This window comes from Carassius auratus, chromosome 37 (genome assembly GCF_003368295.1).
Source record: "Carassius auratus strain Wakin chromosome 37, ASM336829v1, whole genome shotgun sequence".
In the NCBI taxonomy this organism is placed as follows: domain Eukaryota; kingdom Metazoa; phylum Chordata; class Actinopteri; order Cypriniformes; family Cyprinidae; genus Carassius; species Carassius auratus.
Genome location: NC_039279.1, coordinates 6,377,604 through 6,404,859, shown reverse-complemented (window position 1 = coordinate 6,404,859; position 27,256 = coordinate 6,377,604). Strand labels below are relative to the sequence as shown.

General features: G+C 35.9%; 1 protein-coding gene across 1 annotated transcript; it reads right to left on the bottom strand.

Annotated features, from left to right (window-relative positions):
- Window positions 1-922: 922 nt before the first annotated feature.
- Window positions 923-26,938, bottom strand: LOC113055995 (dual specificity mitogen-activated protein kinase kinase 6). Its single transcript, XM_026222423.1, has 12 exons — window positions 26,413-26,938; window positions 10,599-10,662; window positions 10,392-10,440; window positions 9,322-9,435; window positions 8,055-8,174; window positions 7,623-7,739; window positions 7,398-7,449; window positions 7,190-7,317; window positions 6,148-6,225; window positions 5,449-5,588; window positions 3,531-3,576; window positions 923-2,727 (listed from the first exon to the last, which is right to left on the bottom strand). Exons 1-12 carry the CDS (start codon window positions 26,498-26,500, stop codon window positions 2,650-2,652), a joined length of 1,074 nt encoding a protein of 357 aa, XP_026078208.1. The 5' UTR covers window positions 26,501-26,938; the 3' UTR covers window positions 923-2,649.
- Window positions 26,939-27,256: the final 318 nt, after the last annotated feature.

Genomic DNA, 27,256 nt, shown 5'->3' with positions numbered 1-27,256 from the left:
TACAAATACTACTGTTTTACTTCATTTTGGTAAATGAAATGCAGCCTTGAGTATAAGAGACTTCTTTTAAAAACACATCTGAAAACTGAACACAGAAATGTAATTTTTGTTGATGCATTAAATTCAAATGGGACTATATTAAAACAACATTTGTGGCATCACTTTTAGAAGTATTTTCTTTAACACAAAGAAAATTAATGGTGCTCATTTCATAGAATGACCCTTCTCAAATGAACAAAGATGATAAAGTGACAAGAAACTAATAAAACAGCAGTTGAGACTAGGAAAAAATAAATAGAATTTTATAGATGAAAGATCTCATATTCCGCCAGCCATAAAAAAAAAAAAAAATCATTTTCAAAGTGCTTGTGCTGAATGTTTTCACTCGTACTTTCATCTCATGGTCATGTCCACTCTCTAATGACTAATGTTATAGCATACAATGGCTGGGAACGTTCATTTGAATGAATGAAGCAGACGAAGTGGAGAAATTTGAGTTGGCATCCAGCAGTCATCTTTTTTGAAGGACACATGAGGACAGAAATTTTTAGGTCTAAAAAAAAAAAAAAAGCTTCAGGAGTTCATTAACATGTTTCTGCAGATATTTAAGTAATCATAAAGGCAATACAAACATATGATTTTTTTTTTTACATATTTACTATTTAAGTGACATTTCATTCACACTGTATAAATGACTCTTTTGTCATCCAACAAATGTAAAAATAATGAAATGCCAAGGTTGATGGTTGGGGGAAATGTGACCCAGGCCTAGACAGCATTCACCCAAATAATACACTTTTTTTAAGGTTTTGACAATTTAATTCTACAGTACACAAATAGTATACACTAAAACCAAGGTGAAATGAAAATAATTTCTGATTTCAGACTGACTGTCCAAAAAAAAAAAAAAAGAAAGAAAAAATAAATCCTGATGTTTAATGTTGCATATCAAAAAGAAACAGTGAAGATAAGAGAACTTTTATGTTTGAATCAAACAATATAACGATTACAGGCAAATCAGCAGTGTTATCCATTCTGTGTACAGTGGTCACAAGACAAAAACACACACACACACGTACACACTCTCAATACACATTCATCATCTCCACCTTACAAAAATTATATGAGAATAAAACCAGAAGCCCAGAAAGCAAAACAACAGACCCCTCCGTCCTCACCTGAAGCCTGTGGAAAGCAAAGCATGTCTTATGACAAAGCAGCGTGGGTTTTGTAGTTTGTTTTAGATTTTTTATTTTATTTTTTTGTCTATAGAGAGGCACAAAATCAGGCTTCCAAGTCACAGTGAGGCTTTGAAAGAATTGTCAGCTACGTGTGTTCAGACTTATATAATGCTCACATGCAGACACGTGCACACGCGCTTTCACAAATGACCACACGCTCATACCTGCACACCACCGTAAAATTCAAAAGAAATTGTCAAGTTTCCAATGAGAAAAACAGCAGTTACAAAACATACAGAAACTGCAGAACACCTCATTACTGTTAATACATATGCACTGTGTAAAATAATAATATTAATAATAATAAAATAACAATAATGATAATAATTATACTAATTTCCAGTTGGATTGCAATTGAAGAGGGTGAGAATTTTTTGGATTGGCTCAGATCAGAGAGGTCTAGATGTAGCCAACAGACTTAGATACCTTTTGCCCAAAATTACCTTGGTTTAGACGAACAGCATATAAAGCACACAAGCGTTTACACCCATTTACTCACACACAGAGTTCATGGAGGGTATGTGAAAAGCGATCTTTTCACTTCTGTCCATCTGATTCAGGGACAGCTCTATGGGCATAGTCGCTCACGATTACAATAGCATTTAAAAACTGATCCGAGATTAGCCTTCAGTGACACAAATGTACCAATCAGTCTTTGCAAAATCAGAAAAAAAAGATAAGAAAGATGCTCCAATCATTCACTTTAATAACCATCACTTCTTACAGCCAACACAGAATATTGTCCTCATTTAACAAATGTATTTAACTTTTTTTTTTTTTTTGAGTATATACATATCTAGATAATAGATAAATATATCTATACCACACTCTCTCTCTCTCTCTTTATATATATATTTTTTATTTTGAAGAAGAAGAAATGGACGTTGTGGGGGTAGGTAACATTTCTGAATACTTTAAGAATTACACTGAAGTGCCAGTGGGGAAACTCAACAGACATCTATAGCAGACTCACCTGATGCTAAAACTGCTTTTTACTGCTTTTTGGATTGAGAGGTAAAGCTGGAGGAGGACTGAGACTGACCAATAGATGAAGTTTGACTTGGGACTGTAAAACCTTTTAATGCACATGTATGCACATACAGGCAGGTGAAGAATTCACACACACTCTCACACAAACGCGCTTGTTCTCACACACGCACCTACACATACATGCACGCACGCGCTGAGATTCCCGCCCCATGCCCTACTCCATGTGTTGCTAGGAAACGCCCCGCCCCGCCCACCCTCACTTTCGGTGTTCTTTCCCCAGACCCTCCTGTGTGCCTGTTCACTGCTGTCTGCTGAGGTGGGCGTGTCTTACAGATGTTAGTCTTGCTATTGGTGCTTTTTCTGAAATAGTCCCGTCTCCCCCCGCAGCAACACATCAGTTTTGCTGAGAGGGACGTTCTCAGTCCCCGAGGATGCTCTTCACAAAGCTAGCGACGTCGGTGTCTTTGGAGTCATGGAGAGTGAAAAAGGGATGTTGCTGGGTATAGAAAAGATTTGAAACATCAATACTAAATTAATGCATATTTCAATGCAAAATTATATATATATATATATATATATATATATATATATATATATATATATATATATATATATATATATATATATATATATATATATATATAAAAATTTTGCATTACACATAACATGCATGTGAATATGTTAAAAATATATACTTTATAAATTATATTAAATTATATATTATATAAAATGCTGCTGCAGAGTGGAATACAATACATCGGTGTATATATATATATATATATGTATATATATATGTGTGTGTGTGTGTGTGCAATTATATAGTATTTTTGTAATAAACATTGTGCACTATTTTCAGTAATGAAAATTTATGCTAAGATTAATGTGTGTGTGTGTGTATGCAAATATATAGTATTTTTGTAAAAAAAAAAAATAATGTGCACTATTTTCAGTAATGAAAATGTATGCAAAAATGTATGCGTGTATGTGTGTGTGTGTGTGTGAACATATATTTTATATCATATTAAATAATATTATAAATATCATAGGTTTTATATATTTCATATATATATATATATATATATATATATATATATAAACAAACATTTTATATCATTAAATCATATATACACACACACACACACACACATTTTATTCACAATAGTTTTGGATAGGACATAGCAAGTCAAACTGCTGTCAAACAAGTTTGCTTTGAAAGCACAAGTCTGACACCTAAAGGCCAATACAGGAAAATGTTTGTTTAACAAAAAACGACAAAAAAAGTTTCAGCATCTAACTCACCATTAGTTCTGTGTAAGTTGGCCGCTCTTTGGAATTCTTCCTTAAGCTGAAACACAACCAGAGAAAAAACAAAACAAGTATGTAAGATACGCAATACGAATTAGCAGAACTGGAGCAGGAACACGCAAAAACCTCAATGCAGCAAACTGTGGCCTCGAGTACTTCCCCTCACGATGTGACAGAGAGGATGCAATCAGGGTTTCTACATCCTGTTCGCTTTCCAACTACACAATGCAGAGTCAAGGAACATATAGTGTGTGTGTGTGTTGAAGTGTTTCTACACCAAGTTTAAATGAGTGTGTTGTCACTTTTACTAAACAATGTGGTGTCAGCATTGTTTGTTTCGGAGAAATGCAGTTCTACAGAACTCAGAGTCATGATCATCCCACATACTCGAGTTGCAAATAAAGCATCCTGTGTCAATTCATAGGCCTCATTTACATATTGATATCCATCTTGGGTGATGTAATCACAAGTGTGTATTACAGATCTAACAGAGCTCTGTGATTCAGTCACTCAGTGTAATCATATTGAATTTCAATTACAAACACTAAAGCATCCTGGAGAGAAAGGTTTTGAGCTTTGTTTAGTGTTTTGAGAATGTCAGGACAATGATTTATGCTACTGTTCAAATGTTCGCCTATAAGACTTTATGTTTTTGAAAGATGAGACAAAAAAAGAAGAAATATTGTAAAATATTGTAAAAAATAAATAAATAATAATAATCATATTCTTATACTTTTCTATTTTAATGTATTTAAACATGAAATGTATTCCTGTGTTGAAAAAGCTGAATTTTCAATAGCCATTAGTACAGTTTTACATGATCCTTCAGAAATCATTTTATGCGTATGCTCTTCTGCGTCAGCCGCCCCACAAAGATAACCTGATAACTTGTAACCAACAGGGCACTCAGTATTCTGGGAAGTTTGTGTGAATTGGGATTCATATTTTTTAAATAAAGCCAGGGAAACCCTCATTTTACATACAGCACACAGTGAAAATTACATGAATATGACAGTGTGCAAATGCATAAAGTGCAGCATAATTTGAAAGTTTAAAGCATTGAATTCACACGGACAAACCATCATGCAGAGATCACGCAATCATGCTGATACACAGTTCACAAGATCTCACAGCTGGATTCGACTAAGTTTGCAAAGTTTGTGAAAATAAATGTTCATTAGTCATTTAAAGATTTGTTTAAATTATATAAATGCATATTTGCTTAATGCTGATGGCAAATGAGAAAGTATTATAATGTTTGCCTTTCTATTACTAATAGGCCTAATATAAAAGCAATCGTTTTAATACTTTCTGTATATATTAATTCCTTTGTTTAACCATTCTATCTGATTATTAAACTGACTTCTATCCGTATAAGACAGAACTGTTAATGAAGACGATGAACAAGAGAGAGTGTGAGCACTGTGTGCGCTCAGACGCTGCCGGTCTCAACGCTGTCAAAATAAAAGTCCCATCTCGAACACATCGGTTGAGCAGAAAAACTTATCGACCGATGCCGATATTTGAAAAATGACAAATATCGGCCGATATGTTGGCTTGGCGATCCCTTTAAAGGAGGATCCCTTTAATATGCAGATTTTTTCCTAACCATTTTTGTAAAAAAAAAAAACATTAAAATAAAAAAGAATCACACGATTGTGTGTAAAATACATTTTACTGTAATGTTTTATCAATTTAATGCATCATGGATGAATAAAAGTATGAATTAAAAAAAAATTAAATACCCCAAACTGCATTTTTTTTTTCCAAAAGGGGCCAGTTAAATGTAATATTAAGATAATTTATTTTATTAAATTTTTTTTACATCTGTGGTGCAGCCAGGGAAAGTTGGAAATCATTATTGTTGTTCTCTAATGTGTAAGTGTGCAACTGTGTGTAACAGCACACCCACCACTGTGACGTGAAGTCCACAAACTCGGGTGAGAAGCGGTCTGCAGGCAGCTGGGGCGACGGCTCTTCAACCACCTGCTTCAGCTGCTGAAATGGCGTTCCCCACGAGTCATAAGGAAACCGCAGAATGGCCAGCTCGATCTGACAAGATGACAAACACACGTCTCTCACAACACAACCATCACAAATCATAACGTGCCACGCAACAGAGGAAGCAGCACTGATTTTTTATTTAGTATTGTAACAATCAGCAAGTAACAGAGAAAGACCCTTTTTATGAATAATCTATAAATCGAATCGACATGAAGCAATTTTTACTCTTTGCAAAGTGAAAAATAATCATCATTGAAGCTGGGTGAGTGAAAACGTAATTTGTATAAATGTAAATGCATTTTGAATATGTAAGATTATATAAAGGAAACTTGTTCGAAGTTGTTTTATATTATACAAGGAGCCTTAATCTTTTAAATCAAATTTAAATCTTAACCTATAACATAACATTATTTGATTAATTGTGAATAAATATTTAAAATCAACTGACAGAACCGATATTGACACAAAGTCTGAGTGCACATTAAGTACCTTTTAAGCATTATTAATATAATACTGCATAATGTCATAAATAAAAATAATAATGAATGAAGTGTTACAGTTAAGCAACATTAAGGTGTTAAAAGTATCCAAAGACACTCAGACGTACCATTGTGATTCCTAAACTCCAGATATCAGACTTGACGTTGTAGCCTTTCTGATTGGTCTCTGGGTTGATTCTCTCAGGCTGTGAATGAAAAAGAAATATGACTCATTAAGTTGATAGTGAGCAAAAGAGGAAGAGTGGTTTGATAATTAGTCTAGAGAGATAAGCAAGCCTGAGAAATAGTGCCATAAAATGTGTCACTTTTGCTCTTATAACATTCTCCTCTTTATGACACAAGTCTCTCATTCAGATGTATAAACGTTCACAGTTATATACAGAGCAACATGAACACTGTGAGCTGAAGTCTGAGGTGTTTGGAGAACTAAAAGCATGCACACTTTATCCATATCTCAATATGTGTTTTTGAACGTTTTTTAGAACTGCTACTGTAGAAAGTTTAATTATTTGTTTCAAAAATAGTCAAAACTCTAAGCATAGCAACGAAACTCTGTTTCACTGACCCTCAATGTTTATAACATTAAAAAGATATCAAATAAAAACTGATATTTTAATGGTCTTAAAATTATATGGCAAATACTCATAATTATTTTTTTTATTTTATTAGGCTGAATTACACACACATATATACACAACATATGCAAAATAAAAAAAATGCATATTCTTACCCAGAATATTTAGATTCATTTAGAAATATTGCATTAAATGAGAACAGCTCATGTCCAATTCATAACGGAGTACAGTAGGTGGTTTCAATATTTGTCAAATTGTCATAAAGCTTAAAATACCACTTAAAACATTCTGCAGTTTTAATGACCCTAAAAGTAATCAAATAAAAATAATTTAGAAATATATTGCATTAAATGTTCTTGTGTAAACTGTGATTAACTGACTAGTGACTATGATGATGTACATGGAAAAAAAAAAATCTGAATTTCCAACACAAGAAAATTAAATATACAACTCTTCTTTCTTCTTAGTGTTCCTGTAGCTCAATTGTAAAAGTTGATAGCTTGAATGCACTGTAAGTCGCTTTGGATAAAAGCGTCTGCTAAATGCATAAATTTAATTTAATTTTCTTGCTTACCGCCATGTATGGCTTGCAGCCGGCATCCATTGTCTTCGCCACTGAATCCACAAGGTACCCGCTGATGCCAAAATCACACATTTTCACCTGACCCTGCATGTTTATCAGGACATTAGAGGGTTTCACATCTGGAGAAAGAAAACAGGAAATCAGTTGCTGGTGTCATTAAAAAGCAAATAGACAATACAGTATTTGTGCAGCAGCTCACCTCTGTGTATCACTGACAGGTTGCTGTGGAGATGCTCCAATGCTTTCACAATCTGCAATGGGAATATAAAACATCAGGCTCATTACAGATCTGCAGGACTTACACAGTGTTAAAATGATCGTACATGCTCAGGAAGTGGGCATGCAATTCAAAAATAAACACATTAATCATTTAAAAGACATCTCATGTACATTTTTTTTTTTTAGAAAATAAGGTGGTACTTACAGAAACGGTGATCTTTCCCAGGATGTCTTCAGGGATGGTCATACCCTTTTCCTGCACCTGTTTATAGAATTTATCTAGAGAGGTGTCCATCAGCTCCATGCAGATCCACACATCACCCTAACAACACAATGGGCCAATCAGGTTAGAGTTGGGATTTCAGCTATAACAACATTAACCTGCCTTAAACATGAGACAGCAGGAAATGACTAGGCACATTCCCATTGTAGGACTTCCTGTGGAACTTTTCTTTCGAATCAAAGTACAACAGTCGAGTCGAGACATTATAAAGACACAGATTCAGATAACTGGGCTTGCTCAGCCTTTAGTCTGTGCAATTACCACTCTGTAATCTAGTATTAAAACAGCTACAAATGCTATCAGGTAAAAGAGATGACTGCACAGTGCATTTACTGTGTTCAGTGTTTCCTGTACCTCTCTGAACAGGGCTCCATAGAAGGTAACGGTATAAAAGCAGTCGACTGTTCTCATTGAGATGTCCAGATCCATTAGCAGCCGTTTCTGCTCCTGTGTGTTTACTGTGGCCCGGATTCGCTGTAGAATAAATGGGTCAGGGAAATGAGCAATAATATTGTAAATTCTGAAAATGATCGTTCCAGCCCAGGATGCTGGTGAACACGGAATTCAAAAAGTGCTGAAATGCATGTCACAGTTTTGTCTATTACTGTAATGTCACAGAATATACTTTGTAGGAGAGGCACACCTAATTTGACCTAAGTTGAAAAACGTTTTAAGAAAAATAAAAAAGGTAACTTTTGGGGTCAGGGATATTTTATAAACGAAAATTAATACTATAATAGCAAGAACACATTTATTTGATCAAAACAGCAAAAAAGTGTATTAAACAAAACAGTTATTATTTTTAAATCAGAATTAACTTTATTGGCCAGGTGTGCGTAAACACAAAAGGAATTGGTTGTCGTTTTCTTATACTACAATTAATTATTAAATTGAAATAATATTTCACAATATTAATGTTTTACTCTATTTTTTTTTTCATCAAATGACTGCCGCCACTATGAGCATAAGAGACTTACAAAAACATTTTAAAATTCTTTTGAACAATGGTTTATATCTTCTATGATATATGATATGAAAGTAGCTTAATAAATGTTTTAATGAAAATAAAAATATTAAAGGACAAAAATAACCAAAAAGGTTATTTAAATAAAGATTAACTTAAATAGCTTAACTTATTATTATGTTGTTGTGGTTTCTTTTCACACATTTTATGAAAGTTTTTATGCTGATTGAACAAAATGAGATGAAAACTGAGTTATGATGGAATGGAGAAGCCATTCAAAGCTGGCTCCAAGGTAGTTGTAAAATGTTACTAAACACACTAGCACACCTCTAACAGTACATTCTATTTAAATAGAGCAAGTTATCAGGATGCTTAGCAACTGTACACAGCATTAGAACCACTTTATTTCATTAGTTCAGCAATTAATGATAACAAATTTATTTTACTGACTTTGTATTGTTACTAAAGTTTCATAAAAGCAACAAGTCGTTTTAGGCTTACAGGTTATTATTATACTGAACAGCATTTTAAATATTGATGTGCACTGCAAATATTATTTTAAAGAGAAAATGATACAAGCATTAAGTTAAATACATTTTGAGTTGAGACATTAATTACAGCAATACTCCTGGCTAGCATAGGACTGAATGAACTCACCTTTACTGCCATTATTACTCCACTTGGGACATGTTTCATCTTGTCCACCACTCCATACGCCCCTCGCCCCAACTCTCCAATCTGCTCCAAATCATCCGCCTTCACCACAAAGTTCTGTTCACAACAAAAACACAAGTTAAAGGTATCATATGAAGTTTATGAATGAGGAAATTGATGCACACACAATGGAAACAAACAAGGAAACAAAATGTGGCCTGCATTCCAAACAGACAGTCTGAAAGACGTCTAAAAAGAAAAGAAAATGCACAAATGAGCATGAGCTGATTGCTTCCTATGAGGTATGAAGAATGGAAGCACGCTATTCCAGATAACATTTTCCAGTCCCTGTATCAGCTCGCTATCACTAGCAAACGCCTTAAACCTTGAGGCAACAAAACCAGCTCCTTAGAAATTCTTCACAAAAACTCTTAAGTGCCAACCTGATTTCATCCGAAAAGTTAGTTACTCTTCTAGGTTGGTTGTAAGAAAACAAGAAGCCTTAATTTTTTCCAATGGAAAATTCCACTTATTTGATGAGTTTAAAATAAATATTTTACAGCCTGAGAGGCAATAAAGTGCATTCCAGGCTCCCTACAATCAGACGTATTCAAAAGGGCTGTAATGTGCACTGGGCCATTCTTTACAACCCGCCGGTCTTTCACCGAGCCAAGCCTTCATATCAAGCCTGGGACGGGAGTTACATCACCATAAAAGAACCAAGTAAAATATGACATTTGGAAAGACATGTCTATCACCTTACAACGGGAATGCAAATTAAAAAGACACTTTGCATACAGGTGACCCAAGGACAGTTCCTCTCAGTGATTTTAACACAGACGAGGAAGAGATGCAGGCAAAGTGAAAGCTTCCAGCATGAAATATTTCACATAGTATGCCTAGATTTTGCAGTTGTTGATTTTTGCCATGAACAGACTGAGGCAGATTAATTTGTAAAAAAAAAAAAAACAGAAGACAGGAAACAAATAGGGTGGAAAAAGTATAAATATATAAAGATAAAAAATATACACAAGATTCTCATTCTTAATTAAATAAAGGATGATGAAACTCACCTTTTCTCCAATGGTAACATAGGCTTTAGAGTCAAGGTCTCTCGGGGGTCTGTGCAACAAAGAAATCCCACTGAGTGTCATTGTCTGACATGGTAGATGACTCACTAACTAAAGCTAGCCTTAAGTAGATGTGCTGGTTGTAACATTGAGAAAATCTTAATTATCTCAAAACATAATCAATGCACTGTAATCTGCATAAAATCTTACGTAGGAGCAGGTTGGGGTTTCTCAAACACCTCTTTTGGAAGCTTGAGTGGTGGCTTCTTTTTACCTGCAGAGAAAAGAAAAAAAGACAAAAATCTTCATTATTATGCCCAAGTCAGTCAAGACCTTCTGCATTTGTTAGTAATAAGATCCTTTCAAGAGAGAAAAAAACAAATGTCTTGCAACGAAAGCTTTATGTGAGATAAAAAAAAACTCAAAAGGCCTTTCTAAACAAAAGAAGCATTCTGAAACCATCCCGAGGGATATTGAGCCCTTTCCTTTATTTCTGCTCCCCATGGAATTCCGAGATTCCCTATCGGATGAGCACTTACGGTCAGACAGTGCAAGCGGCTCCAGATCCCGGCTGAGTAAATGCGAAAGAGCGAGAGAGTGCGAGGAGAGAGAGTGCAAGTGTGAAAGAGGGAGGCGAGATGGCAAGGCCTGGTGCATTCTCTCCATCTGGAGCAGATCGGAGGTGCCACCTCCACAGGCGTGACCCATCATCATGAGTGACACCAGAGTGGGGCAATCCACATTCCTGATGGCACCTGAACAGCCCACACCCACCTGACTGACTCATTCCAGTCTGCTAAATGCAATATTAGGTATAACATGTGCAGATTGGATTACTTCCTTATCCAAGCACAACTGTTGATATGTATTGATGTCACATGCTGTACTTCTATGACAACAAAAATAAAAATAAAAATGAAACAATCAGTCCCTGTGTAGCATCAGCAGCTCTCAATCCAGTACTTAACTCATAGGTGTCTGCTTTTAAATGCTCATGCATATGTCTGCACATAGTCTGAAGATGCTCAAACTTCATAAATCAATAAAAAATATATATATTTCTAATTAGCTATCTGAATTCTTAAAACAATGCTTACAATTATTTCATTTAAAATGAATCAATAAAGGCTGCCATTGTGCATGCCATTATTTAAATTTTTGGAATATCTAGATTAATATTTAGCTTTTCAAATAAAGTTTAATAGCATATTAGGTTTTTGCTGTTGGTTATAAAAACTGGCATTGAGAAGCTTCCCTTATATTTATCTAATTTTTTATTTTTAATAAATATTTTTGTTACATTTACTTAAAAAAAAATGTTGGTGTTACTGAATTTTAAGTATTAAAGCAGAAATGTGCAATTTCTGTGATACTACCACAGTAATGTAAAAACTAATTACATAAAAAAAAAAAGATCAAATAAAATTCACATTTAATAAAATTAGGAAAAAATAAAAGAAATATATGGTTGAGCCAAACTTGCAGTGTCTGGCTGCTCAACCAAACAGAATAATGTCCTGTTTTTAACAAATTCTCAATGGCTGCAAACAGATCACTACCCGAGAAAGAAACCCTGCAAAAGGTGTGGCTTCAGAAAAGTCCTGACCACACCATGAGCCCACAGGAAACAAAAGCAGAGACACTTCCCATATTGTCACAATTCTACATAAAACACGAGCAGCTATTTGCCACTGCAGCACGAGAAGAGGGCTGTGAATTGTCAACCTTCACCCACAGTCCTGTTGTATGTCCATTACACTATTGTTACCAGCAAAAAAAAAAAAAAGTTGTTCTGAACCTCTCCCACCAGCCTTTACATGCACAACAATAGCAACAGAAAGCTGACACTCAAAAAAATAAACTCACCAAGGACTCCAATCTCTTTTAAAGTGAGGGTACAAAACCACAAAATGATCGCAGGCCTCCTGCAGAAAGTGCATCAATGATAACGACTGCCAAAATATACCCCAACTGGAAATCACTCCCTAGCAACTGACTCAAGCAATGTGTTCCGTGTTGAAAGCTCTAATCCTTAAAATCACACATGCTGACACATTACAGGCAGAAACCCGATAGCTTTCTTCAGGCTGATCACATCAGGGATGAAGGGAAAAGCCTGGTCTCAGTTACTGACTTTGCTAACTTTGTGAAAGCTGTTGCATAAGCAGTAAAAAAAAAAAATAGCCACTTAAGGTACTCCGAATATAACAAGTGCCCTACTATGTCACAATGCTCCCATTAACTACTGCAATTAAAGCCATAAAGTGACCAGAAGTCATTTGTTTTTATCAAGAGTTGACAATTAACGAAGCAGCTTGAGTGAACGTTGGCGATGTGACAAAGTTGAGCTGAGTAAAATAGCAAACAGTCCGGGACTATAGCGAATCCACAGCCCACAGCAATTGAAATGCGTCAATGGACAGACAAAACATAAAGGGAGATGCAAAGGAGGCTCTATCTACTGGAACATGTTCCGGCTTGTTGTACACACTGGAGAAGCTCTTTCATCCATGCTGAAGCCACCATGAAAATTACCAGCCGCATCTAGAAGAACTAAACACATGCATGCAGATAAACACATATTGCATTTATTTTGGTCACATAAACAACTCTGTTTGTAAATAAATCCTGCTGTTGAAGTGGTTGGCAATTATTGTTTGCATAACTGAGATAAAAAAGGTTTCATATTGAACAGAACCACTGTACAAATTGTAAAACTGAAAGGCCATGAGAAGTTCAAATTAGGGCTGTGCAACAAATTGACTAGTCACAATATTTGCAATGATTTTGCTGGCAATATTAAATTAAGTGAGCAAATGACAACAGTGTTATTTTGCATTAGCATTGCTTTGGCCAGCAAAAATGCAAAACAAAGCTGGATTCACAGTTTTGCATTTACAAGTGAATGCACTTAAATATATCAAACTCCGTGTTACTGTAGAATTATTTATATTATAGCCTATTGTATTACAGTACAGTAATCCTTATAGTATAACTTTATTAATATTTGAATTAAAGCTGCAGTCGGTAACTTTTGACGCTCTAGCGGTTAATAAACAGAACTGCTTGCGTCTTGCGGAAGAACATCGTAGCCGGAACTACTTCTCTCCGTTTATGTCTATGAAGAATCATTAAGGTACTGGGTTACTCCGCCGCGGTATCCCCGAAGCGATCTAAAATAGTCAGAATATAAACACTTATTATAGGTGCACCCTAGTGATTCAGGACAAGCTAAAAACACGGTTTGGAAAATGGATTCATGGTGTACTCACTTATTATATACATTTTTCTACATTTTGAACACAAACAAAGTTACGGACCGCAGCTCTGATTGGTTGTTTCTTAACGGGAGCGATGGAGTTTCTGCAAATGGCAATAGGACCACTGGGAGGAGCCAGAGGAGCTTGATTTTTTCACAGATTATCTGTCTCATATTCTACTGTCAGGACATAATGACAGGTTTAACAAATAAAAACATAAATTAAAAAAATATATTTTTTTACAAAAGTTACCTACTGCAGCTTTAACTTTTATATTTGCTATTTTAGTTATAGTGCAATTTAAGTTAGCTTAGTTTATTAATTACTATATAATTACTACATGTATCAGCTTTATTTTTTCATTTCAGTCAGTGAAAAGCTGGTTGCACTTTATTTAAAGGTGTCCTTGTTACAGTGTACTTATACATACAAGTACTGAGTAATACAATGTAATACATGTACTTACTATATGGTTAGAATTAGGGTTACTTGCATTTTACAACGCATAATTAATTGTTATTTTAATAGTAAGTACATGTAACAAGGACACCTTAAAATAAAGTGTTACCAAAAAGCTTTAATTATTGAAAAACAATTTTTAATAGATTTAGTTTCCTATAAGGAAATGCATTCATTGTTTTATTTCATAATTTTTTTTTAAGCTAGTCCAAACTCCAGGCTAACCAAAAACCACTGTTCCCATAGCAGTAAACAAGAAATGAAAAAAAACTAAACAAAAACAAAACATACACACAGGACCGAAAGCACACAATATCAGAACATGTGAAAGTGCTTGCTTAGAGAGAACAAGACAGTGAGAAAAGAGATCAATAGATTATATAATTACCCAGTATTGGCAGGAAACAAAGGTATTGTTCAACAAGTACACCAAGTAAAAATTGTCAACTATATAAAAAAATTTTTGCAAAAAATTGTAATGTGAATGCGAATACTAATATTGACTTAACATCATGTTGAAGGGTAGAGCAAGCGCACACACTAATTCTCATTTTTGCTGAACTGCACGCAGTGTCCAGGTATGTCAGAATATGCTTGCAAAATCTTCAAAACATGTATGAATAAATCAAATTCATTGCTTCATTTGCACCAGAGAGGGTTTGGCACAGAACAGCCACTGCCGATGTCTGACCGATCCTTTAGCGTCTGGTCTCAGGTGAACGTTAGCAATGCGAATCAGGCACAATTGCCATCGTGTTTCACGCTATGGTGTAAAATGAACTTTACTGCCCCCTAAGACCCCCTAGCTGTAGCTTGTTTGACTTGTGGTCGTCTGCTCAAGACCGTGTTTACCGTCCACAAAACCCAAGTCAAGCAGTTCTAGTCCTTCACTATCCCACTCCGAATTCCAACAATCCCAAGAGTTTTTCAATGGAATTTCAGGGACCCGGCAGAGGGCGAGAGAGAGAGAGAGAGAGAGAGATGAAAATAACTTCTCTTGGGCTGCCGGTTGACTGCACTGGCTGTTTGTAAGACACACTATATTTCCAAAGATGGCAGACCCTTTGGGTCACAGCAGCTGGGGACACAGCTTTAGAACGAATGTCGTCATTGCTTCTCACTGTGCGTCCTCTAATGCTTTCCACTTACATAGACAGTCCAGGAATGACATGTCATCCTCAGAGACAAATAAAGGCCAGTGCCTGAAAGTGTGCTCATGCATGTAAAACATTTTTTATTAAACATACAAAAATTTGAAGGCAGTAAAGATTTGTAGAACTTAATATAAACAATATTATTAATAACATATTAAAATAAAATAGAAAGACATTTGTTGAAAAAAAAAAAAGAAAAAAAATTAGGGCTGCACAATTAATCAAAATTAAATATCAAAGATAATAAATTGCGATTAGGCAGAAGCTGCGATGGTCATGTGCATCTTTCAGTGAAGCACAGTTTTGTGATCAGCAGTAAATCTCCATCCAAATTCTAGAGAGCGCTCTCATGCAGAAAATCCAAATATGCCCCAAAGAAGAAATCCAGGAATTCCCTATGGCTGCAGCTGATTTAACTGCTTCCATTCATTCAACGTGACTAATAAACACACGACTATGGCAATATATGGTTTATCTCTTATTATAATTAATTTTCATCATAATAGTATATCTATAATGATATGCTAATCAACATTATCACTGCTTAGAACACAATGAAATGAAATATCGTGTGCCTTAATTATTCGGTTGTAAGAAGTCACATCATCTCACAGAATGATTTATTTCAAACACTCAACTTACGTTATGAAGTGAATTTGGAGTTAAAACGTTATTAAATGTGGTATTTTCACGTGTTTTCTGATGGAGCAGCATATACAACACAGAGCTGTAGTTCACGGAGAAAATACGCAAACAGCAAAAGGTGAATGTGATTTTGCATAGCTTGTCAGAGAACTACGGCTCTGTGTAGTAAATGCTGCTCCACCTGAAAGCAGGTGATGGAGATTTACTACTAATCACAGAACCGGCTTTACTGTCAAAATGTGCATGACAATCGCGATTGATCGTGTTTGATGGGGGGTACTGTATTATGGCCTTTAATAATAATAAAAAGGAAAACAGCTGAAACGACTGAAAAACTAAAGAAAAAATATAAACACAAATATACATATACATACACACACACATATATATACACATACATACATACATATAGAGTTGTTCCGATTCCGATACTAGTATCGGAAATATCTCCGATACCACAACAAATTCTGGCATCGGCATCGGCGAGTACATGAACCCATATACCGATCCGATACCATTTTCTTAAAAAAGACCTAGTTATGACCGCAAGCTTTGCCTAACCGCTGCACGGTTCTTCTTCGCTGCTCAAAATGCATTGAAAACACAGGAAGTTGTGCTGTGTTGCCACAAGCAACCCCTGTTTAGAGCAGCGAAGAAGAAATGAAAACGCGTTAGCAGCCCTTATCTATATATGACTGGATCACTCATCACATTCTAAACTGCCAAAAGACAGTGAAGCCGCTACTATATTATAGATCAGTGGTTAGCAGTATGTCTCTGTAGTACCGGTAGTTACAGACTCTCGAGTATATTCAGTACCGGCAACTGCGTTCAGTCGCTTCCGTGTAAGTCAAAACGCAGGGCTCCAGACAGTAGCCGAATATATACTAGTGTCTGTGAATATTAAACTGCAAAATACTATTTAAATATTACTCCCGCAAAATCTACATCTCTGTGGGTGACTGGCACAGATGCGCGAGAGCTCGCTGTTTTGTAGTCTCTGCTGTGTGTCATGAGGACACGAACGCATAAACCGTCACTTCATGAGAATTTACCGTTTCATTTGAGAATACTGTCATATCATAAACACAGACACTCAAAGATCTTCATGACAGCCCATTAAAATAAATGTTTGGTTTACATGAGTAAATTGACAATATATAAAGCTACTGTTGTAGCCTACAGTAATAATAATACATCTCTATAATAATAATAATTATGCCTAGATGGTTGCTTGTTTTTTACTTGTTTTTTACTTTATCTGATTATCTGATTAATAGATCTTTTTTTATATTCCTAGACTTATTTGTTGCAGTTTTTTTATACAGTTATATTGTAAAACTTAAATACCTTTTTTAGTTTGCGGTGTTAGATTTTTGGCTGCATTTGAAGTTCTTTTTTGCATAAGAAAATAAATAATACTGTCAAATTCATGTTAGATAATAAAAATACTGTAATAAATACAGTAGTTCACCATGTATTTGTTCATGTTTTATTGAGGGATCTGTCTGAAGCACACCATAAAAAAATTCTAGCAATTTACACAGGGCTAGTAGTATATACAGCTGTATATACAGATATACACCCAGGTATCGGATCAGTACTCGGTATCGGCCGATACCCTGAGCCCAGGTATCGGAATCGGTATCGGGAAGAGAAAAAGGGTATCGGAACATCTCTACATACATACACACACACATACACACATATATATGCACATATACACACATATAAATATACACATACACATATATTAATTTTATATATATATATATATATATATATATATATATATATATATATATATATATATATATATATATATATATATATATTAGGGATGCACAATAATATCGGCACAACATCGGTATCGGCCGATAAAAGCTTAAAATGACCATCATCGGTATCGGCCAATATGAATATTTCTCCCGATGAGCCAAACCGATATTCTCAAAGTGAAATAATTGGCCTGTTTTTCAGGTGTGAATGTCTGTCTGCATTTGTAAAATAATACATTTATGGTAGAATCAGTACAGAAGAGATACATGGATTTATCTTCAGTAAAATTAAAGTTTAAATATATCAGGTGAAAATTTTTATATATATCGGTATTGGTATCGGCATCGGCCAAAATTATTTTGAAAATATCGGCATATCGAATATCGGCCAAAATCCAATATCGTGCATCCCTAATATATATATATATATATATATATATATATATATATATATATATATATATATTGGGGGGGGTGGTTGCTGCAGTACTGAAAACCTCAAAGAGTGACAGTGGTACTGAAAAAAGTATTTTTGCATTTTTGTAAAAACACAAATTATGCATTTGAATGGAAGGGAGGTGGAGCGGAAGGTGCACAAACTAAATTGGGAGCGCTTCATACTAAATGCTTTAACGTAGATCATACAGCTTTGTATGCTTTGCCGTGTGAGCTCTGACAGACTGCTGGTTGAGAGAAGTTATTCACAGTGTATAACTTCATACTGATATATTGCTGTAATTGTAGATGTTATGAATTCAAATTTTAGTTTGTTGTACAAGCATTACATTTGTACACAACTGCACACTTGTCTGACTTAAAGGGTGCATGGATGCCATTTGGTATAGGAGACCAGCCCCAAAACTGCAACACTGGTTCAATAAACCAACCTGTTTGAAAACAGTTATTTTTGCAAGAGCAATTGGTGAAGTTAGTGGCAGATAAATTTACCTTTAATCATAAACTGCAATCTAATAATTTTGCCATACTTGCATCGCATACCACCATTTTAGATGCATGCATCTTAGGATAAGAAACAAGCCCAACAGAACAACACTGTCTCAATAAACCAACCGGTTTTGTTTTTGCAAGTTAATTTTGGTGATGCTTTGTGTGCACATATTTTTGCATGCACATATTGCATGCCACCATTTTAGATGGATGAAGTTTGGGATAGGACAGCAACCCCAAAGAGCAACAATGCCTCATTAAAATAACCTGTTTGAAAACAGAAATTTTTGCAAGTACATCTGTTGATTTTAGTGGCACTTAAATGTAACTTTAACTGCAATCTAATAATTGTCCCTGCATATTATGCAGGCAAACAAGTTAAACTCTTGAATGAAATGAGCCATGATGTTTTTTGGATGATATTCTCCTCCAAGCATGGGAGGATACCAGGAGGTGTCCCAATTCCACAATGCATGATCCGGTTGGCAGAATTAGAGCAAGGCAAAGTGCTACCAGAGGGTGGAGTCCTCAACCTGTTGCTGTTGACACTCAATCTCTGCCCTGACATCTTCCATGAAACACTTCCGCAGTCACACTAAGTGGTTGGTATGAGATGCAAAATATTTTATTCTGCACTTAGCATAATTGGTTGTGACATACGCCATTTTGAAAACCAATCAGAAATGTTAACATAAACAAGGGCATCAGAAACCTTCACAACAACTACATAAGGTGTTTATCTCACCATTTTTAAAGATGCCACCTTTTTTAATTTAAGACACAAGCTGCAGCCTTCTGCAAATAATTCCAAATTTTAAGAAAAGCATATTGAATGTTACAAGCTTTATTACAAAATCTGTAAGGCTTTAACGAAACCATAAATTTCATAATAGTCAGTTTGAACAGAGATTAGCATAAGAAGAATCATTATGCACCGCAAGAATGAATGTGTCTTATTTGCAGAAAGAGATGTGAGAGGGTTTTTCACAAATGTACATGTGGAGCCAAGTAAGTGCTGCCTTAATATCGAACACATTTTGGCTTCATTGGATGACAACAGAAAGAGGTTTACTGCCCCCCGCAGAGAAGGGGCCTCCCTTGGGTGCTGTAAACTAAATCTTTTTTTAAATAATGATACATGACCTAATCACTCTCTACAATAGGATAATCACCAGGACCTTCACTGGTGCAGGATTGGGGGTATTGTGAATAATTTAATTGTTCATGGTGTAAGAAATTTCTGTACACTTTTTCAGCAGCCATAACTCTTCAGTGTCACATGATCCTTCAGAAATCATTATAATGTTTATTTGATGCTCAAGAAACATTTATCATCATCAATGTTGAAATTAGTTGTGCTACTCAATATTTTTGTGGAAACAATAAAATAAAAAAAAAGTAGGTTTCTGTAATCAGTAGAAAGCTCAAAAGTAGGGATGCACCGATCGATCGGCCAGGAATCGGAATCGGCCGATTTTCCTCACGATCAACCCAGATCGGTGACCGTCTTGCAGGCCGCAACAATAAGGACTGCCTGATGGCCTGGGTCACCGCAAAAAGACGTTCGGTACAGTAGACGGATTTGTCTCTTGCATGATCGGGAAACTGCATGAAAAGTCACGACATTTTATCATTTGCACATGTTTTTAAGTCTTGATAAACTTAAATACATTCAGCACTTCATACAAAACACAGCACGCTCACAGTCAGCCTCGTCATTGACATGTGTGAGCCGCCTGGATGGGCAAACACATACAAAAGTATACAAAATACCCCTCTTGGCAAGTAACTTTGCAGCTTTAATAATGATTAATCTCTATTTAATTTATACAGTGGAGTACAGATGCAGCAATCGAATGTCCATTTTTTATTTTTATTTCAAACTATCTTTTGTTAGGTGCATACACACACTGAAGACATTTTCCCAAATGCCATTTGTGTGGAAATATTACATTGTTATTATAATTAGTCTGCAAACGGCGGTTGCCAGATACTATGAAGTCAGACACAAAGAGGAGAAAATACTGCAGCAGTCAGAGCAAGATCAACGTTCACGATGAGTGAAATGTAGAAAAAAGACAAAACATTTAATTTTATACGAATGTTTTTCTGAGGAGAATGGGACTGTTTGCATAAATGGCGTTTTCTTTTCATTCTGTGTTGCGAAAAAGAAATGAGTGTTTAGTATTTAAATTAGTGTTTATAATCGCCACCTGCTGTCAGAGAGTGAATCTGCCTCTCATTCAGCCCACCTGCTGTTTCTATTTCATACAGATGTTTTATGTAACAATTTCTCAAAGCTTAAGTCAGACCACTCTGTTTTTGCTTCAGTTTTTGAAATTTTACAGTCTAATAAATTAAGTCTAATTTATTGTTGTTGTTTTATCATCATCAATTCATGATTAAAATGCAGTGGCTGCTTCTAATTTCAAATGGTCATGAAAAATCAAGGTGCAACACAGAGTGAACATTATGCAAATTGTGATAAAACCTAAAGCCTCATCTTTGTGCTATAGGTCTATATTTAATTGTGCTACTACTTGTAATTTGTTCACTTGTTTTTATTTACTGGCTGTCACTTGTCTTTAATGTTTAAAGAGCCAGTAAGATGAAAATTCTAAGCTATTAGAATGTATAAACCCTGTCCAACAGGTTTAAGTCCATCCAAGGTTAAAAAACATTGTCATTTTGTCAAAATATCATTTTAAAATTACCTCAAGTTTGAATCTGAATATCGCGTTCATCGCAGGGGCGTGGTCACATTAGATATAATGAAGGGAGACATGGAAAACAGACATCGCATTGTTTTCATATGGATTACTTTATCACAGAATATCTGTGATATTTTCGGCAGCACTTGTTTAGTTTTAAAGTAGACATGTCAAGCTTTCTATAGATATCTCTCTAATGTCTCTTGGTTGAGTATTCACTGAGTTACACTTCATTTTAATGACGTGTTTGTATATGAAGATCAGCGCAGACAAAAGCTGCAGACAGCACACATACAAAAGGGATTTGTTGTACTGCTCTGGTATTGTGGTAAAATATTACAATCTAAAAACAAATATAAGGCTTTTGAAGCAGAAGTTAAATTCACTAAACTAAAAATGAAAATAAATGAGAACAAAAGCACAGAGTTGTGTTAGGCTATTTTGATAACCCCATTATGGTCACATTACAGTCTTGTAAGTTAAATCCTACATCTCACATTTATTGTTCAACTATATATTATATTTCAGGACAATTTACATTTTAGTCAGAATTAATCCGCTCCTATTTAATTGAGCCCTGTCTGTTTAGTGCGCATGTGCACGTATGGTTTACTGTCCATGTCCAGAAAGGTATGAGGGTCAGTTAGAATTTGTTGAAGCATCGAAAATAACTGACCCTCTGATGTCACATGGACTACTTTGATGATGTTTTTCATACCTTGCTGGACATGGACAGTATACCTTACATTTTCAATGGAGAGACAGAAAGCTCTCGGACTAAATCTAAAATATGAAGCTTGTCACATGTTTAGAACAAACTGGATTATGTACTTTCTCCGCAGCAGTTCAGTCCGTGTCCAAAGCTGTTTTCAGATGCACTCATATCAAACTGCTGTATATCGATGTAAACAGTATTGCCTCATTTCAAATCGCTTATAAAGAAAATATTGTATATCATACAAACTCAATATACCGCCCAGCCCTACTTTATATTTATGTTTATTTTTGGCTAGTGATTTTTGCCATGGTATCAAAATTGAAAGTTTATTTACAGAAATTACTTTTGATAAAAATTAGATTCATATCTGTGGTATTTCTTACCTAATTAAAATCTTACTTGACCTCATAGCTCTCTTTATTCTATTGCATTTATTTGTGCTATTTATTTGTTCTTATTTTACTACTGACTTAATACTTTTTTTATGAAACTTTGTTTTGAAGAAAAGTAGATTTTTGTTTGTATAGGCTCTAAATTATATCTCTTAGAGAAACAGATTCTATACAGGTTATTTTATTTAGCAAGGGTGCTTTTAATTTATTTAAATGTAAAACTTGGAATTAAAAGACATTTATAATTTCAAAAGATTTCAAGTGCTTTTTAGTAGAGATGCACCGATCGAATTAGTTTTTTTTTTAATGATTTTTTGTTAGTATTTTTCAGATGATGGCAATAATGTGTAAATTGTTTAATCAACAAATGCATCATTTGAGTAAAAAAATTTTATTGCTTTAAAAAAAAACTACTATTTGCCCCAATATGAGGCATCTGAGGAGGTAATCTCCACCCTTTTTAGACATGTATTTCACACCCTGATTGCAATAAGCTAAAGGCGGTCCTTTCTTGGAAAGCAATACTGTTAGTAATGCTATGGTAAGAGACACCCTGGCGGCCTTCAACAGAAAACCCTAAAAGTAGTCAATTATTCAGAAGTCTGCAATAAGATGGATCAATGTCAGAATGCAATTCCTGCGACCCAGCATAACTCACGGCCCACAGGAGAGAGAGAGAGAGAGAGAAAGCGAAAGAGCGAGAGCATGAAAGACAGAAAAAAATAAAAAAAGACAGACAGAGAGGGGCCTCTAGACAGGGCCTCCCAGAGAGCCAATAGAGTCATCATACTGGTCACTCCCAAGCAATTCAGAAGGAGAACACTCCCAGGCTTGACATTACACCAATAAACACAGCTTAGCTGTTTAGAAAATGCATGCATTGTACTTCTTTCATTGATAAAGAGACTGGAATGCAAGCTTACCAACTTGCAGTCAGTGATTCGCATGGAAGAATAGTGGAGATTCCATGCCTTGAATTGCAACATGCATAAATTCATGGAAAAGCATGCTGAAGAGATGGAACGGCAACGTTTTTTTCTCCATGCACACAGCCAAAAAGTGAAAGGCCTGGGGGGGATCAGCTGCACAATGCTTGAAACAATCCTCATGCTATTGCATCAAAACATCACAGCAAGGCTGGACGGTCACCAACAATCGAGCAGTCGCATATAGGGGATTTAGTATCTCTGTGGTCTATTAGCAGGACAAATGTTACAATTCTGCATGACGGCAGCAGCACGCTGCATGGTTGCATAGCGGGGACATCACTTTGCTGTGTGTGCCACCAGGGCCAGAGCAAACTCCATGAACCAGGGACCAACAAGCACAATAAAGACCCCCACTGACATAAGTAGGGCTGCTCTTCCAAGAAAGCACTTCCAACCAGGAAAAGAGTTGCCAACTTTTAAAACAGTCTACGTGCATCCTTTTAAAAGTGTTTGTAATCAGTTTTGGAATCTGACTTTCAGTTTTCATTATGAGCTACGCATCTTTAAGGTATTTGACACTTCAGAATGCAGCTTTAGCATGCAAGTATGCATCATAACAACAAAAATATAAGCATGTATACGAAAATTAAGCATAAATTCTTAAAGGAATAGTTTTACACAAAAAAAGTTTTACTCTCCCTTAGGTCAACCAAGATGTAGAAGAGTTTGTTTCTTCCTTGAAAGAGGTTTGCATTACATCACTTGCAGTGAATGGGTGCCGTCAACAACAGTCCAAACAGTTGATAAAAATAAATAATAAAAAAATCACAATCTACAACACAACTCGAGTCAATCAATTAACATCTTGTAAAGTGAAAAGCTGTGTGTTTGTAATAAACAAATACACCATTAATAACTTCCAACTAAAATATGAATATCTTATCCATAACATTGCATTCTCAAGTGAAAAAGTCATCTTGTCTGGATCCGGAGAGAAATCTGCACAGATCAAGCAATGTTTAGTGTGAAAAAAAAAGTGAAACCATATATATATATATATATATATATATATATATATATATATATATATATATATACACACAAAAAACGCAGAAATTCGTTTAGGTTTAAAAGTACATGAGAGTGAGTAAAACACTGAACATTGGGTGAATTATCCCTTTATGCAGTACCCATTCAATACATTTATATTTAAGTTTAAACTAGTTGCACTATAAAGCAATAGCAAGCAGCCCTTAAACATTGCCCTTCATAATCCATTGCTCCTCGTGCAAAGGTAAAGGTAAAGCTATGTTTGTTTGCCTGGCGAAGGGGTTGGTTCATAAGGATTTAGTTCCTCAAATGCTCCTCAGGTGTGTCACTGTTACACAACAACACAATTACTGCTCTTTCAACGATGCACAATCACCTCATTAGGGCGTCAGAATAAAACATTCTTCAGCCTACCAATATATGATCCATGAGTGTTCTGTTCTCAGAACTGAAATGCTCCTGTGCTGCAGTCTGCCTCTCAACTTCGGTTGTGGATAGGAGTGGACCCAGTGTAACAGCTGCTGCCATAGCTTTAATTTGGGCTTGTGCATGTATGTCAATTCAGCCAAAGGTGTGAGAAACCTCACACATGGGCTCTATACAGAACTTCCGTGAAAAAGCAGGGATACTAGATATGTTACAAAGGCTCCATGACTTGTAATTAAGGGGTCTTAGCATGCGGAGCTGGGAACAAGGTTTTTTTGTCAGAATCATTATTATTATGCTTCTTTCAATGCATGCATTCCAGAATTCAATTGGTAGAAAAGTTTGAATAGCGCACCAGTGCTAAAGAGTGCTATACTACTACAGGTTTTTGATGCAAACTAGTTTGATTTTGAAAGGCAAATAAATAATTTAATTTATTAATATATTAGTACAAAATAAGTACTCTCAATATAGAACTGCAACCTACAGCAGCGTCAAGTTGGTAAAATCAATTTTTGCATGCCATTTCTTATATATTTTTGCAATTTTTGCATGCCATTTGACAATATAACGACAATTGCATAATTACAAATATGTCCATCAGCCAGTAATATAACTTGCTTCTCACATCATCTGTCACATAACTTGGTGATTCAATTTAAGGGCAGCGTCTGAAGCAACTTGCAAAGCTTCATGAGTGGAAAAAATTAAAATGCATACAAGTATCATGATTGTGCATGAACTGCTGAACGAATGCCAGTGATCTTGCATTCATGGGACACGAAACAATATTTTTCTGCAGCTTTTGGCTTGAGGGTTTAGGGATAATTTTGTATGGAGACTTGTGTAGCACATCTGAAGCCTTGAACTGTTTGCAGTAACAAAACTATATTTAGCCCCTTATTTTTGCAGCCTCAACCTATGCATTACTGCTGTAACAAAGCTTGCATGACAGAGCGTCCAAATTATTTTCCATTACAGCAACTAATAAAAATTATTGCATGCTCAACATGGCATGCAAGCAGACTGTCAGGTCCCTGTTTCCCCATAGCACTGCACACTCACCCGTCGGCCAAAGTTTCATGTTATCTAATGCACCTCGCATGCATCAACGCCATAAGTTGTACTAACTGATCTAAAGGTGCAGAACGACGCCGAGGCCGTCGTGACGTAACAATCGAACATTGTTCGAGAGAAAATCGCCTCGTGCGCGTGAATAAGTCGGGTGCGGACTGCGTTGCCATTGCACAATCACTTTTGCATTGCTGGCTAGGCAGTTCCTCAACGCGGAAAAAGGCGTTTCTTTTAATAATCGTGGCACAGCACGAATGCAAATAGCGCCCGTGCGAGTGTCTAAGGAGAGCATCGCCTAACCAGAAACTCTGCAAAAAAGGCAGATCATTAAAACAGCCATTGCAATTGACCCTCGCGAGCCATCAAACTTTTAATGCTTTGACCAGGATGAAGCTGCAGCCGTGCACTTTGCAAGCCATGCAACTCTCCCTGCATTTCCGAGGTTTTGCACGGATCGGTTGAGTAAAAAAAAGTACGTACCTGGTTTTGGCAGCGACATCTCCTCTTTTGGGTTGGGGGAAGGGGAAGCACAAAAGACTTTGCTTTCCTTGTCGCTCCCTCCTTCCATCTATCCCTCGCAGTGAGGCTTCAAGCGGGCTTGCTTGCAACAAAGGTGCAAAATACAAGCCGCGATCTTCATGCACTCGGAGCCTTTGGGCGTCGGGTAACTTGTTCTCCGTGCAAATGCTGGCCCTTCAATTGCACGCAACGAAAACAAGGGGATTTCTGCAACCGCTCTGCAAAGAAACCTCGGCAGCCACTTACATGATGGGCCAAGGCCAGCAGCTGAGAGCTCCTAACTTGGATCAGTGTGAGCCCCTGCTAACACACGTTCTTCCTGTCTGACGACGCCGGGGATCATGGGACTGGTAGTTTACACGTAATTGCTGTGCGCCGGGGAAAAAGGAGGAGCAGGCCTAATGTGACTCTTTCAGGTTACAGACCGACGAGGAGGGTGTGAAGTACTTGAGGAAGTGTACTTCATTATTCAAGTGTCATTACATCAAGTAATTCTGAAACAAAAAAAAATGATGATGGAAATTATTTCTTATTGGAAATCTAAGGAAATTGTCATCAGTTCTTGTTCCTGTTCTGAGTCTTCATAACTATTTCTGTCTAACGATTATTTTAGTCCTTTTTGGAGCATGACAGATTTCAACAGAACAGATGTTACAAAGTAGAAATCAGGTTAATACAGTTCTTTCAAAAATTATGTAACGTTAGTACTGTTTACACGGGCTTTTGGCATAAATGTGATAACATTTAATAATTAATTCTATAAAATATAACTGATTACAGCAAAACATCAGTTACTATACCTAAT